The 15,553-nt window shown below is 38.0% G+C and overlaps 1 protein-coding gene across 1 annotated transcript in view; it reads right to left on the bottom strand.

Annotated features, from left to right (window-relative positions):
* The window catches only part of DYTN (dystrotelin), a 51,601-nt gene that overhangs the window by 32,885 nt on the left and 3,163 nt on the right, over positions 1-15,553 (bottom strand). The window contains exons 3-13 of the mRNA XM_052674740.1: positions 14,101-14,302; positions 12,241-12,326; positions 11,303-11,391; positions 10,555-10,626; positions 10,050-10,213; positions 9,088-9,199; positions 6,889-7,034; positions 5,167-5,335; positions 3,460-3,530; positions 1,785-1,944; positions 62-545 (exon numbers count right to left, since the gene is read on the bottom strand). Coding sequence (XP_052530700.1) covers positions 62-545; positions 1,785-1,944; positions 3,460-3,530; positions 5,167-5,335; positions 6,889-7,034; positions 9,088-9,199; positions 10,050-10,213; positions 10,555-10,626; positions 11,303-11,391; positions 12,241-12,326; positions 14,101-14,302 — 1,755 coding nt within the window. The remainder of the gene's footprint in view (positions 1-61; positions 546-1,784; positions 1,945-3,459; positions 3,531-5,166; positions 5,336-6,888; positions 7,035-9,087; positions 9,200-10,049; positions 10,214-10,554; positions 10,627-11,302; positions 11,392-12,240; positions 12,327-14,100; positions 14,303-15,553) is intronic.

Genomic DNA, 15,553 nt, shown 5'->3' on the forward strand with positions numbered 1-15,553 from the left:
TTACAGAGAAAACTGGATGAAGGTGAGAAGACAATGTCTAGATAACTAAGAGAAGTAGTACCTGCTTGGGCCTGAAGAGACAACGCATCCATCAATTTCATCACTAGCTGCTGCAGGTCCACTTCATCACAGAACTCCTTCTCATCAGATGGTATCTGTATTGCAGCAGGAGTAACAGCTGTATTCCTTAGGATGCCACTGTTGTACTTTTCCATCAATTCAGGCAGATATGCTTGATTATCTTTTGTTTTTTTGAACTGTCCCATGAAAACTCTGTCACTCTGCAAGGTCACTGATTTCACTAGGTCTTCTGAGAACATGAAGTCCACTGTAGCAGGAGCCTCAGGTGACTCTAAAACCTGTATTCTATTTGCAGAGTTGAGGTGATTCAAAGCTTTCCAATCTGAACTTGTTCTGCAAATGGGTTTTATTTGAACAGGATATAATTCACCCTGCATTTTGCTTTCCTGAAGAACATGCTGATCTCTTGGCATCGTACTCTGACACAGTGAAATTGAAGGATGTGCTGTTGACTGTAACATTGTCTACAGTAGAAAAAACATAGAAAATATATAATGAAAATAATTGTTTTTGCGTGTTGGTAAAATAGGTGGGAAAATTCATTCTGAGACAGATTAATATATATATATATATCTAAAATCTGGTGTACTTTACCCAATAATTTTTACAAATAAAGTTATTTTCCTACAGTGAAATAAAACTTTGAGTTTGGATAGATCTATGTGCCATTTTTTCCCACAATTCCAATCTGAGGACACATGCTTTAATGCCATTGAAAATTGAAGAAAATAGTGTTCTAAAGACTAAATTTGCAGGAAAGTCAATCTAAAAGAATTAAACTAGGGGAAAAACTATATATGCAAATTAAGCACTTATCAAACACCTCACAGCCACCGACATACACAATTCCAAAACCAGGCTAGCTTTGGTGCCACAAATCTATTTGGAATTTTCTATACTGCATCAGGATGGCAAACACCATAGCATGAACACTGAACTAACTGTGCATACACCAGGCACCTGACTGCATTTGCGCAGTCAATCCTGCATGTTGTGGACAGGGCAGCATTACAGCACGCAGTGTGGTGGCATGCCAGGTCATATTGGACTCCATGTGCAAGTGCCATAAAGCTGTGCACTGCAGATGTGTCTTGTATTCCTAGATGTTGACTTGAAAAACACTCTAAAAGTTGCATGGCAGAAAATGCCACAAAATGCTGTAGTGTAAAATACGTATGAGTTCCCTGTAACACAGAATCTCTTCAGAACCTCAGAGATAGTTCAAATGAACAAGAGTTAATATAACTGAAAAGAAAAGAAAAAAAAAGTTTCTCTAGGAGGTCTGCATTACATCCCAGTACAAGACAACAATTAGGAATGATAGAACAGAATTTTATTTATTCTGTGTCTATATAGCATTCCTCTCTAAAGGAACAACTGCAATGAAATATCTAATACTTCCTCTGAGAACCATTTTCCCACTCTTATCGGAATTATTTCTCATTATCTTCATTGCAGTATTATCTAAATATCCCAGACATGTCTACCTGTACTAAGTGCTAAATATATTTAGAATGAGAAAAAAAACCCTGCCACAAAGAGCCTACCTGCTCTCTATGAAGGTAAAAACTGGAGCTGACTGAGCAGATAAACAGAGAATGCATGAAATAGACTCAAGGGAAGTGGTCTGCAAGAAAAGCAGTAGTTAGGGTTCGGTAATTGTCCATAGCTGAGAAGATTCTTCATTAATTTTATCACTATACCTTTACTTCTTGCTTCATTTCACACAGCTCCATTTGCAGGATTTCATGGCTTGCTCTCAGGCTTTGGAGTTCTGCCTGTATTTTGAAGCTTCTGTCCTCCTGGCAGTTATGAAGAAATTGCACTTTGTGCTTCCATTTATTCAACTGCTTCTTCATGTACCTTTCAGGGAGACAGGAGTGTGGGAATATTTCTAGATCCATTACACACACACATATTTCCAATCATGGAAAAGCGCAAACACTGTAGAGCAAGCTTTCTTCTATTTGTCAGTTGAGCTTCTGTCTGAGATGACAGCATTTCAGGAACTGGGCTGTACACACAGAATTATCAAGAACAGGAATGTACTGGGGGAAAGATGCAAGCTGAGTGGAAGTGCAGCCAGGACAGAGACTTGCATCTTGGGGTTTACCATTCCCATAAAGACAGCTGCAATACAAAGAGCAGTCCCTTTTCTAGGAACAAACCTCTCAGGCAATTCTTAAGGCAAATCTCTGATCTGCAAAAGATTTGCATCCTTTTTCTCTAGGCATCATTAGAAAAAAAGCAGCCTTTCCCTCTCTAATTGAATCCCTTGTTGCGCCTGGCATTCTGTAAAGCTTGTTTAACAATACCAACAAGACCCTGTGCAGGCCACTTTCCCTTGAAATGATACTGAGGCTTTCCTGATTAGAAGCTTCACTCTCTCACACACAGGGAAGATTTAGAAATTACCTACACAGAACACAGCATGTTAAAACTACTACCATATCTCTGGTCTAGAGGTGGGATCTCTAAGAAGCCTGGGCAGAAATACAATTCTGCCTTTCCCATGGCTGAGGTGAAGACAGAGAGAAAAACTGGTTAATGACGCAGTAATAAGCCAACTGCCAAATATTAGCCAGACAAAACAGTTATCTGTCTCACTTAGTTACATCCAGAAGTTTATCTGATTCACTTTTTTGTGTGCATTCATTGGCTTACACAGACAACAGCAACATCAGCTTCACTGAAATCATGCACAGTTTGTCAGAATGGGACAAGTTAGATCACCTCAAATTTAATATTACATTTTGGTCCCCTATTAAAACATTTAATGGGCCTTTAATGTAAATTAATGACTGCCTTTAACTACCTCAGAGTTTGGTTCTATGAGCAGACATAAACACTGTAAACTGGTCTGCAAATAATAACAAAAAACTTCCCATGTGTAATGTAATTCATTCACCCGGTTATGATAAGCTTTAGGTCAAAGGGTTTTTCTTTGCCTGAAACTGTTTTTCCAGTGATCTTCACTTGCAACTTTTGTCGCTGACTTTTTTCATTCATCCTCACTTGAGAGGAATTATTTAAAATCTCAAAATCATTCACTGTATTGCTGTCCTGGTTTTGGCTGGGATAGAGTTAATTTTCTTCCTCCTAGCTGGTACTGTGCTGTGTTTTGGATTTAGGAGGTGGTGAGCTGTTGCACTGTGCATCTTTTGTTTTGTATACTATTATTATTTGTCCTTCCTTTTTGTCCTGTTTTACTGTCTTTATTTCAAGCTAGGAGTTTCATGTTTTTTCCGATTCTCTTCTCCATTCCACAGAGGGTGAGGGGAAGTGAGTGAACATCTGTGTGGTACCGAGCCATCTAGCAGGTTAAACCACAACAATTGCCCAGAAATCAGTGGTCACTGAAATACTGCTTTTACCTACCTGCTCTTATTGTGAATACTCCTGATGGAATCATGCATTTTTAACATCTCTGCTTCACAAAATGCAATTGCCTAAAATAAAACACAGAAAAAATATCTGTTCATAACTTACCAGCAATAAAATTTTATTTTCTTTGCGAATTGTTATGAACAGGCATGGCAACTGGGGGATTTGACCGGTTCTATGGGTTTATTTGCTACCTTCCTAGTTAACTGACTGCACCCAACAAATACATGAATGTATTTGTGACGGCTGTTAAAATGGACTGATAGATTGCTCAATATAGGACAAATTCTTTGTTATATGACACATGCTGAGTGTTTCAGAATATATTTTCTCTCCAATCAGAACAAAACCTAATTCTTTGAAAATCCTGAAAAATGAAATATTCTGATTTGGGAATGGTCTCTCCCAAGTCACACAGCTGCTTTGGGACAAGGAAACGTAGGAAGACAGACTGGATGTAGAAGGGAGAAACTTCTGGTCTTTGGGTGCAAGTAGTAGCTTCTGGGCCATGCAGAACAGTAGTTCCAGAAGTCATGGAGACAAATGTTTTCCGAATAAGCTGCTTTAGAGGCATGACATGAGCTGGGCTGGAACCTGGGCAACCAGGTAATTTTGAGACCCATAGTTGGGACCCTAGGACCTTCAAGCTTATGGACTCTTTTAAAAGTTACCTTGCATAGGACTTACAGTATGCATCTTTTTAAGCAATCTGCACTACTGTTGGAAATCTGTATTAAAATACTCTAAAAGAATTCCACCCAAGGGAAAGTTCAACAAGACAGTAATTGCATTTGACAGAGTAGCACTATAGTCGTGTCTCACTGTCTTCAGAAACGACAAGTGTGAACCATCAAAATGACATGCCTAAGCATTATCTGCTCATAATTGCTCCTGTGGACATGTGCTTGCTGGCATTACATCTCATGCTGGGCAGAGACCTAAAAGAGTCCTGCTTCAAAAGGACAAGCACAGGAGTAGCAGCCAAGGGAGCGACCCGACACATGCAGGGTAGTTCGCAGTCACTGCACTCTTGGCTTGCGGGAAGAACAGAATGAGTAGATGACACAAACTGATTTGAACACAACCCAGTGTTCCATATTTTCCAGGTAAGGGCAGAACTATGAACCTCTCAAACAAATATAGAAACACAGAACTGCTATATACTTATTTTTATTTACACTATCCTTTCCACTCCTCTAGTATTGTTTCTGTGCAGGGAACCTGGAAATAGATTGGTGGAAAGCTTTTATGCATGAGCTATTTCAGTTGAAGTGGACATTACTTAATCCTTAAAAAGGGCCCATAATATCCTCTTATATTGCTATAGTGACAAAGGAGGTCTAAGCCTATTAAGAATTAAGATGCCCTTACTCAATGCTTGCAATGTGTGGTTACGATGGCATTTTTTGTTTCACAATAGAGAGGGCTCTAGTATTAACTAGTCTTTAACATGCTGCTCTAAGACAATTTGAAAAGAAAAAAGTTAACAAAGCAAATATTCCTACAAATGCTACCAAAAGTCATGGAAGTCAAGGAGTTAGTGACTAATCTTGTTCACTGAGTTTTCAGTTCCCTCATTCTTCACAGAAAGATGAAGCTGTCCATTACATTTCTTTTACATTCATAGAGATCAATTAGATAGTTAACATGGTAGGTCTTCTTTCAAGCTTTAATACTATTACACCTTGATGTCTCACTAACCTGAATTTTTGTCTTGCCTTGCTTCATTATCTTGCTGTTATTGTCATTCTTGTGCAGCACAGTTCTGTTTTTGGATATAAACTTGGGTGATTCCAGAATAGGGTTGTTCACCGGGAGAGACAGGTTTTCATGTGTAGGGAATGGTGAAGCACTGAGTTCTGCTGGGGGACTGTATACCAACAGAGAAATACTGAGTAGAGAAAAGATCAAGCTTTATATGGCTTTGGTACCCTGAAGGATCAAGATAAAACTGAAGAACTGTGGGCAGAAACAGCTGCGCTATTGACTAAGGAGGAGGTATGGTCCAGCTATATCCACTGGCAGATTTTGGCTGAAAGAATGAAATTTCTTAAAACAAATTCCACTCTTTTAACAGAACCTCAACATCAGATTCTTCTCTCCTTCCATTAGCATCAGAGCAATTTGTTCCTTCTCTTTTTCACATTAGCTAAATATTTTGGGAAATTCAACGATAAAAAGATTGGAAATGGCCAGACATCCTGCTGTGCTGGTTATTCTGGAAAAGCCCAGATACCTATCAGCCACACAGTGACACCTACAATGACACCTTCAAATGCTTCTTTTTCACTAAATGCAATCCAAGCATAAGGTAAGAAAAAACCCACTGAGAATCACAGAGAAATCTTGATTGCTCACAGAAGGATTAAATGATATTCAAGAATGAGGAAACGTATCACTGCTGAGAAGAAGTGGGGATATATTAACAATGGAAAATGGTTTGCATTTCACCACATTCTGAAGAACAAGCATTGAAATAATATTCTCTATGACAATCATTGTAACTATATACACTACAGTATAGTTCAAGTTTTATAACCAGATCTTTCTCTTTCTTCCCACAAGGATGAAATTATTTTATTATAACTTTTAGAGAGGTGTGATGTTTTTTTCTCTGTTTTGTTCTCACTCTCATTTGCAGAAAACATGAGATGTTGAGAGTTACTAGTTTACACAACAAGCAAGGTGTTTCACCTTTCCTAAGTCTTTGTGCTTATCACATATAATTGTTCTCTTCAGTTTCTAGATTCTATCAACCAAAATCCCAGAGCAAAGAAGGAGTAACTACACAGAAAATCGTAACACAGCTTCCAGTGCTCATCATTAACTACTGCAATCTGTGGAAATACAGTAATGAATTTACACATTAACTAAAAGCAGGCAAAACGGAACTGACCTAAAAGAACTGTAATCATAATGCAAAAAATCAGCTACTCTCAACAGTGAGTAATCCCACAGAACTGCTATTCAGTGGGACTTGAGTAGAATGCTACTCAGAGAAAGCACTGTGGGTCACGTGCAGGAAGTATTCACTTAATTTCCAATGAATTTGTCACAGAGGAGGTACTTAAAACCCACGTGGTTTTTCCATGACAGATACTAAATATTTGCAATGCTTGACCTTAGTCTGAGCATTAAATATGGCACAGAAAGAAAGAGATGACATAGGGAGAGAGGGAGGGAAGACACAAACACGTATCTTTTAATACAACTGGTCATTACGCTGTCAGCATGATAATCATGGTTAAGCAACAGAACAATGGGAAAGCAGCAGCTTCCCATTTATGTTTTCAATTTTTTACAGGAAAATCATGACACAGTCTGTCATAACAAAGTCACTTACTTAAAGAACACAATCAAGCAATATCCTACAGCCTGACACTTCATTCAGAGAGAAAAAATTCATTGAAAACAGAAACTCACAGAATCTTTTTGTGAGTAGGGAAATGCCTCTCCTCCATTATCTCCAGAACCTTCCTTTCCTGAGCCTCTTTTCTTCTGCAGCAGTCCTGAAACAGGTTGTTTCTGACAGTGCAGAGAAAGTGCTTTGCATTCGCCTTTGCTGACATCTGTTGGGATAAGGGATTACAGAGAAGGGAGTGAATTTTCAAACAGGTGCTGCCCAAAAGTAGGCATAGCCCAAGGCAAAGGCAAGACATGTGCAAAGTTCCAGCTGTTCAACAACAGCTGAAGAGGTTCATGACTGCTGTCTGAGATGTGGAGCTAGAGAGGATGATGATGCAGGACCACAGGCAAGATCAGCTCCAATTCTCTTATGTAAGCAAAATACCCTGCCTGGGCCAAACCAAAGCAGCCTGGAAATGTTTAATACAGTGTTTGTGAAATGAACAACAAGAATTCTGTCCAATTAGTTCATAAATTCTCTTTTGAACAATAGAAAAAAAGTAATTTTTAAATTGGTACGAAGTTTTAATGTATACAGCCTTCAGTGTTTCACATCCTCCTCTTATGCAGTACAATGAAAACCATACTTGCAATTGTCACAGCAGGTAAAACAACTATGCTACACAACTATAGTATGGCAGGACACAAATCAATTCTTTCCCAGAAAATGACTAGTGCAGAATATTGGGAAAGGCTTAACAGACCGAACAGGAAAACAGAAGAAAACATACAGCATGCATCCCAGTTCTTTCTCAATGGTAATATTACCACAAGGTGTCAGCACAGCAAAGAAAAACAATGCTGACACTTCAAATCCATCTCAGCATCCCACACCCTGGTAAAGAAAAAAAGTAAAAATGTAATTGACTGAGAACTGCTAAAAGTAAAATGTGTGGGAAAAAGGGCTCACTAGCAATGCTTACATGTTTCACAAAAAGGGAAGAAATTAAAAATGGAAGAGGGTTGATTTGGATGAGATATTAGGAAGAAATTCTTTACTTTGAGAGCGGTGAGATACTGGAACAGGTTGCACAGAGAGGTTGTGAATGCCCCCTCCCTGGAAGCATTCAAGGCCAGTCTGGATGTGGCTTTGAGCAACCTGGTCCAGAGGGAGGTGTTCCTGCCTATAGCAGGGGGGTTGGAACCAGATCTTAAAGGTCCGTTCTAACACACCCCATTCTACATAACTTGAGAACACCTATTCAATTGCAATACTGCAGCAACAACATAGGAAAACTTAATGTCATGCAGCCTAAGAGAGAAAGAGGACTTAATTTCAAAGCAAAATTGATTTCACTCGCTCACACTAACTCATTCAGAAGTACTACTGTGCATGTGTTCAGGTGGTCTCTCCAGCATTCACACACCAAGATGTATGTATCCACATGGTATGACTACAGTGACTCACACTGACATGGAGGAAAAGAGATGCCAGTTCTCCTTCAGACTCCTGGGTTATATGCACTGTGCTGTTTTTCAGATGCACCTTTAATTCCTTTAGGAACTCACAGTTGTGATCTTTTGTCACTCCACCTTTGCTCAGTTCTGTGGGTCATGAGGATTTATTTGCTATCTTCTGTCTCTTTGGATGTTTTACCACAAGTCTTGTCCTTTACCTTTACATTATCTTCAAATGGCTTTGTCCTTTTTTTCAGGTTGTTTTTTATTTTCCTAATCTGAGCATCCTGAGAAGCTGTGTTTATGGAAGGGCTATGAGCTTGCTGACCAACTAATCTAGGTTGCATCATCTCCTGACTTGGACACATCCCTACTGCTCTTCCTTCTCATGCTTTGACATTCACACCTTCCCATGCATTCCCCATACACATTCAATTGAATGTCCCTAATAGAAATCTCTGCACGAGGAGATAAGTTGTCATTTGATTGTTCTGTTTTCTCATGGAGCATCAGGAAGGATATTTGGAGGAACTAACATCTCTATATTATTTTTAATGAAGATATTAACCAAACATCTCCCTGGGAAGAGGACTTGCAGTTTGACATTTCATGTCTCTATTCAGTTACTTCGGAACAGAACATTTCTTAAGTTAGAAGTCTTTTTTTTCTTTTCTCTGACTCACTGTTCTCAGATAAATAAATCCTAATGTCTCATGGGTACCATGGCTGACATATACATAATTTTATAATCAGTTTAGCTCAAGAGCGTATTGTCAAATTGTCCATATAAAGAACCAGAACAGGGGAGTAGGACTCTACCTGCACACAGTGTTCCACAACAGGATGTGAACTCTTATGTGGTTTGCTGAGACGGCCAGTGAAAAAGCAGACCTGGCAAAGGTCAAAATTCAGGCACTTCAGACAGCGATACCTGTGAAAGTAAACTAAAGGATTAAGTTACTTCCTTGCAACTGAGAACTTGATGTAAGTGAGCTTGACTACCAGAAATTCATGTCCCTGCATTCTGAAATGCAGAGAAGCACCTAAGTTAGAATAAAGATTTTCACCAGCATTTTCTGAATAGCAAGAATTATTTTGTTCACATGACAATGGAATAATCTCCAGAATCCAGTCATGAATTTTGGTATTATTAAATTGCTGCAATGAATTTCAGTCCAAAAAAACCACCACAGTTGTTCTAGTATCATTTTTGAAAATGCAGTGACATCTTCACATGTTTCTTTTAGCTTACCTCTATCTGCTGTTCTCACTGAACTGTAATGTAACTTCACAAAAATTAAAAAAAAAAAAAAAACCACAAACCCTCTAATCTTACTGTTAGTGAGAAGACAGTAACAGTAAAACGCTGTTCTATGCATTCTGGTCCAAGGTAATGTCTATTTTTTAATCAGGAGGTATTTTTACTGAGATGAATAAGGTTGTAAGATGGCTAACTGAACTAGACAGTTAATATGCCCAACTGATTATGGGAAAAAGAACTATAAAATGAGATACATGAGCTCAATTTGTGGCTTTACCACTGATCTGCAAGTTTACTTTCCATAAGTGTCCATAATAATGCCTGTGCCAGTGAAATAAAGTGAAACAGGATGGAAGCCTGAGTCAAGCTGGAGCCTGGGATAGCCCTCACTTTCCCACGTCTGATTTGTTATGTTCAATGTCTATTGCTTAACATAGTAGTTTAAGCCTGCAGAGTATGCAAACACAATAGCAAGAACTTTCTGCATGGATACTATAGATTACAGTAGTTACTGACATACCTGAGGCCTGTAATGGGGAATGTCTTGCAGACTCTACATCTAACATGGTGAGAAACCCTTTCTGTGGCTGATAATCTGTAACATGTAGGGAGCCATTGCAGAAGAGCAGGTCCTGATCTCAGCCAAGACAGGAATTTTTCTTCAACAATTCCTGAATTCAGAACCTGGAAAAAATACACATCTCGAGTTCAGCCATTTACTTGAAAAGAACTAGTGTCTCCTCTACAATTGTTAATATAAGTTCATACATTGCACTCTACTAGCAGGGATTTTTTCACTCATATAAAATACTTTGGGTTTAAAAGGTTTAGAATAAATGTAAGTCTTCAGCTGTATCTTACTGAGCATCTTTTCCATAGATATCACTCCTCTATATTGTGAAAATGACAAACAGCCCTGCTTCTTAAAAGTATATACTGGTATATGTCACATGGTGATGCGCTTCCAATCTTAATTTATCATCAACAATCAAAGTAATTTCCCAGGACATCTGAATTTCACTCACCCCCTGGAAACAGTTGTGGGTAGCAATTTCCACACAAGACAAAGTGCAGCCTTCTCCTACAATGGCTGGGATCTGCATTGAGAAGAAAGGCTTAGAAGCACCTCAATAAAAAACAGATCTTCCCATCATGCTCAACTGAGATGGTGACAGCACACAGGTGGCGAAGAGCCTATAGAAATTCCATTTGACATACTCTCCTCAAGAAAAGCTGTTCAGATTCATACCATCAGTGCACAGTTTCGGAGTTCAACAAGTGTCAGAATGATTTGCATCCAGCTCACTTATTCTAATGGATCAATATACTATGTTGCTACATTAGAATACTGAAAGACAGTAGGTTTGAACCTCAGGAGTCATTTTAAGACCCCATTTTTAGCACCAGTTCAGCTGGAAATACTTGTATGCTAAGGCATTATTCTGCAATTGCAAGCTATTCTAGTGAGTGCAAGCATCTGAAGATAGAAATTGCTTTAGCAACGGCTGCATGCAGCTGTTCCCAGAACCTTTAAGCTCAGGCAAAATGAATACACAGATACCGATGTCAGACATTACTTAGACTAAGAAATAGCTAGAGAATTTGATTATTTTGCCTACTTTGCGTGATACATCCCTAAGTCCACACAGTGTCCTGCTGACATCAGTCCCATAATATAATCAAACATAAGAAGTATCAACGATACATGTTCTTCTTTCGGATTAGAATTCCTCCTGTGAGACTTGTTACCTAAAAGCATTGCAACAACATTACCTGATTCAAGTCTGTTAGCAGGCTTCTCAGAGCACTACAGGTAATCAAGGCCTTCTTCCCACCAGGAACAGCATAAAACTCAAAGAAAGCTGGAAACAACCAGAGAAAGGAAACAAGAATCCTAACAGGGCTTGAGGAGTCTTCCAGTTACTTATTCTCAAAACATCTGCATGATTATTACAAAGTATCAAGTAAACCTCTGAAAACAACTCTCCTTTAATTGTCAAATCTAGCAAGCACTCAGTGACTGCTGACTATACTTACCAAACAGGGAAAAGAGAAAATGGAGAATAGCAAATTAAGAATGAAATTAAAGCAATCTCTTATTCTTAAAAGTTAAGACTGGAAGGATGGAGGAAACACAAAGCTCATTTTCATGGCTGTAAGAAGCATAGTTAAATATATCCTGTTTAAATTGTGAATTGTCAATTCCAGGTAACTTGAAAGAAAACGCATAATAAGCAATGGGAGAGTATGAAGCCAATATGCCTCTTGCAGTTCATTTGTTCTCCATTTTGAGCATTTAATTCAGGTGGAAGTTTTTGTGCTGCTCCATGCACTGGGCTAACTTTATCTTTTATACTTCTTTAAGCATTTCTTGTCTAATGTTTAAAAGATCCCTAAGGACTTCCTGGATCAAATATATGCATTTGTTTTTTGGCTCTAATGAAATTTAAAACAAAGGGTTTCTGTTCTTTTCTGCTAGACAAACAGAACTTGGTCTTCATTACTGAGCTCTGACCATTTTGCAGAGATGAATATGAACACTGATGAGCAAGTACTTTCCTGCATCAGCCTTTTCCTACAACTTAATTTACTTTCTGCATCAGATTTATAATCTTTTAAAGTAAAACAAACAAACAAACAAAAAAAATCCAACTTGAGTATTTTCTCAAGATTCATATTTTACACAGTATATAAAACTGTACATTTCCCACCTCTGTATTTAGCAAGTAGAGTGTCTCCTGAAAGGGCAATTAGGGCAGCTGCAGCAGATCTAGTTTTGATATAACCTGTTCCAGAGCTAGAAAAATAAAATCAATTACGTTACATACACCAAGAACACAAAACCTGAAACCTCTAAAGAAAAAAAATAGCTATGCTGTAAGATAACTTCAACATTCATATTCTTTTGTATATACACAGCAGATGTAGTGCTGCAGTGATATTTCATGTCTAGGACTCCTTGTGACTGAACGTGACTACAACGTGCAAGATACCATTCAATCTTAAAACAAAAATACAATATCTCCTTAAAATCTCACATTCTAATTAAAACATAATTTTATTTTTATAATACTCATTCTAAAAGTAATTAATTAATTAATCATCCTCTTTACTTGTAGAAGGCCTTTCCAAGTATGGATGAGAAAGCAGGACTACAATCTGTTTTTTCTACTTTATCATGAGGTAACCTCACTGCAGCCCCAGCCATACCCCTGCACCTACCTCTTGGATTAACTTCCTTTAATTTCACTGCAATTCAAATAGAACATGCATAGAATATTCACCACATTGCTGTTTACTGAAACTTACAAGAACATTTTTGTGACAATTATTTTCAAATCTCATGAAGTATACAACCAAAAAACCCTTATAAAAGTTTATGTAAGCATGCAATTAAACAACCACAGAGACATGGCAGAGCACTTGTATGTTCTTGCCTTGAATTACTTTCAATTGGCAATGGAAAGCAGAGAACAGCAAAGAGAAAACATGTTTTGAAGAAAATTACAAAATGCATTTTCTATCCTATTTATGCAGCTTGTGGAAACAGATTTATAAAAAGATATTACAGCATGAAGAAAGTAATATACCATCCTTGCAAAACAGGAAAAAAAAGACCAAAATAGTCCTATTTAGGAGATTCTTCTAAATGGTTTTCCTGAGGTGATACTTACAGCAAGAAAATTACAAAATACACTTGGTGTTTTTAGCTCTGCTTTGAAATACATCTATTTATTCTTAGACTTTATTGATGTTGGAAGTACAAAAAATTAATAACATGGGATCTTAAATAGTAATAATTGTATGATTAATTCAACACGGAATCTTGTAGAATATCTATATCTTACATTCTCAGTAAAAAGCTTTGCTCTGATTAAAGAGGGAATTAATTTCATCTGTGGTGAGTAAACTCAACAATGAACTAAGCCTTTTATTTTAAATCTGATACTGTAATGAACCAATCCTAAGTTTAATTTAGGTCTGATATCCAGAAAAACTTCTTTACAGAAAGGGTTGTTAAGCACTGGAATAGGCTCCCCAGGGAGGTGGTTGAGAAACCATCCCTGAATGTGTTTAAAAACCATTTGGATGTGGTGCTCAGGGACATGATTTAGTGGAAGGTTATTAAAGTTAAGGTAGTATGGTTAGGTTCTGGTTGGACTTGATGATCCTTAAGGTCTTCTCCAACCTAAGCAATTCTATGATTCTAATGAATTAATCCATACTGTTTGTGAATAAGCTGGAGAAAAATGAATAATGAGAAATGGCTGGTAAAGTCTTTACCTGTGCATATACAAAGGCAAATATGGATTTTTATTCAGAAGTGTACCCTGGCTGTCAAGTGAGTGAGTCTCTCTTTGTACACTGACGTTCACAGAAGGAGCTAGTATAGGCAGGCAGACATCCGGACTTTTTGGAATTTTCTTAGTACTGTTTCTCTTCTAATGTTTTGTGCCCCACCTTCCTGTATCTTCAATACACTGTGCACAACTTAAAGAAAATACTATAATCATGGTAGAGTTTAATACAGAAGTGACATAAGATGGATTTATATTTGTGCTCTCTCTCACCTGTCATACATGGCTTCTAGCAGGCTCAATGTGAATTCAGCAGCTCTTGGATCTACCTGGCCTGGCTTTTCTAACCTTGCTCTTTCAAACAGCTCCTTCAGCATTCCAGAGAGCCTCTGCACTTTCAGAGAAATCTCCTTTTCTCTCTGTCTCTGCTCACTTGATACAACGTGCTGAATTAGAGAAACACTGATCAAATCCACTGTGGGAAAACAAAAGAAGAAACAAATGAGGATTCCTGCTTTCTCTTGAGTGGAAGCTGGACCTCTCTTTTTTAATCAGAAGTACCTACTTGAAGTAAGTCTAGACAATTAAGTCTAACACAGCATGTGACTCCAAAAAACAAACAAACAGGAAAAGATCTCACTGGGTTTAGGGATACAGCATAGCTTGTGAGGCTGTAAGAGTAGAACAGCTCAACTAAAATTTTCTGGAGGTAATTTTGAAATAGTTAGGAGGGGAAGGAAAATAACATAATGAACTGCATGCAAATTATAAATGAAAACAGCACAGTGACTGCAACTAAATTGTAGAGCTACATTTCATTATATATGTAGAAAGAGAGACTACGAATTCATGCACCATTTTGTATTTCAAAATTAAGTTCCATTAGGACTGTGGAATCAATGTGTACTTTGGAGTGGTGTTTCTTCTCATTCCAGATACAAAGAGAAATAAGATACTTTGTCCAAGAAAGTTGCTAATATGCTATACTATAAAATGTATCATAACTAATACCCAGTGGGAAGAATGAGCTATGACTGCTTAAAGGACACATCCAGTACAACAGAAGCACGATTATTTAGAATCAATAATGAATGATTGGAGTGTATGCATGTATTCATCTCTCATCACTCTCAAAACAATAAGGCTGCTGAAGAAGGAGAGAAGACCCTAGAATATGTCACCAATTGTCTTTCCAGTGAAGACTGAAAGTATCAGTGTGAGACAGTGGTGAAGCTCCATCTGTGTGCAATTCTGGTCACCAGTGTTAAAGGAAGAGGGTAAGTGGAGTAGTTTCTATGAATGCTGCGGCAACATGGAGGTCTAAGCAATAGAGCTAATGAAAACCAGTGCCTCTGTGAGTTGGTACCTCCATGCTGTGACACAGCACCAGGCAGATTTAGCATGCCAGGGCTGAAATCCAGCCAAATATGTTCACAGAGCCTACTCAAATACACATGGCCACAACCACAAACTAGACATCTTTTGACCTAAACATTTGACTTGTAATAACTACATTTTCAGCAACAGATTGTTAACACTGGAAAATTCAAGATTTCCATGTATTCTACCTCAATATGGAATTTAGATCCAGTTATCTGAAAGCAAGCTAGGTGCCCCTGGCTTTGTTCCATTTGCTTGCGCAGAATTATTTCTTCAAATGCAGGGAGAATGAGTGCTAGGCTGGGGTTTTCTACCTATCATATTTTGGTTTGTTCTCATTAAACTT

The sequence above is a fragment of the Tympanuchus pallidicinctus genome, unplaced genomic scaffold (genome assembly GCF_026119805.1).
Source record: "Tympanuchus pallidicinctus isolate F22 unplaced genomic scaffold, pur_lepc_1.0 scaffold15, whole genome shotgun sequence".
NCBI classification, from domain to species: domain Eukaryota; kingdom Metazoa; phylum Chordata; class Aves; order Galliformes; family Phasianidae; genus Tympanuchus; species Tympanuchus pallidicinctus.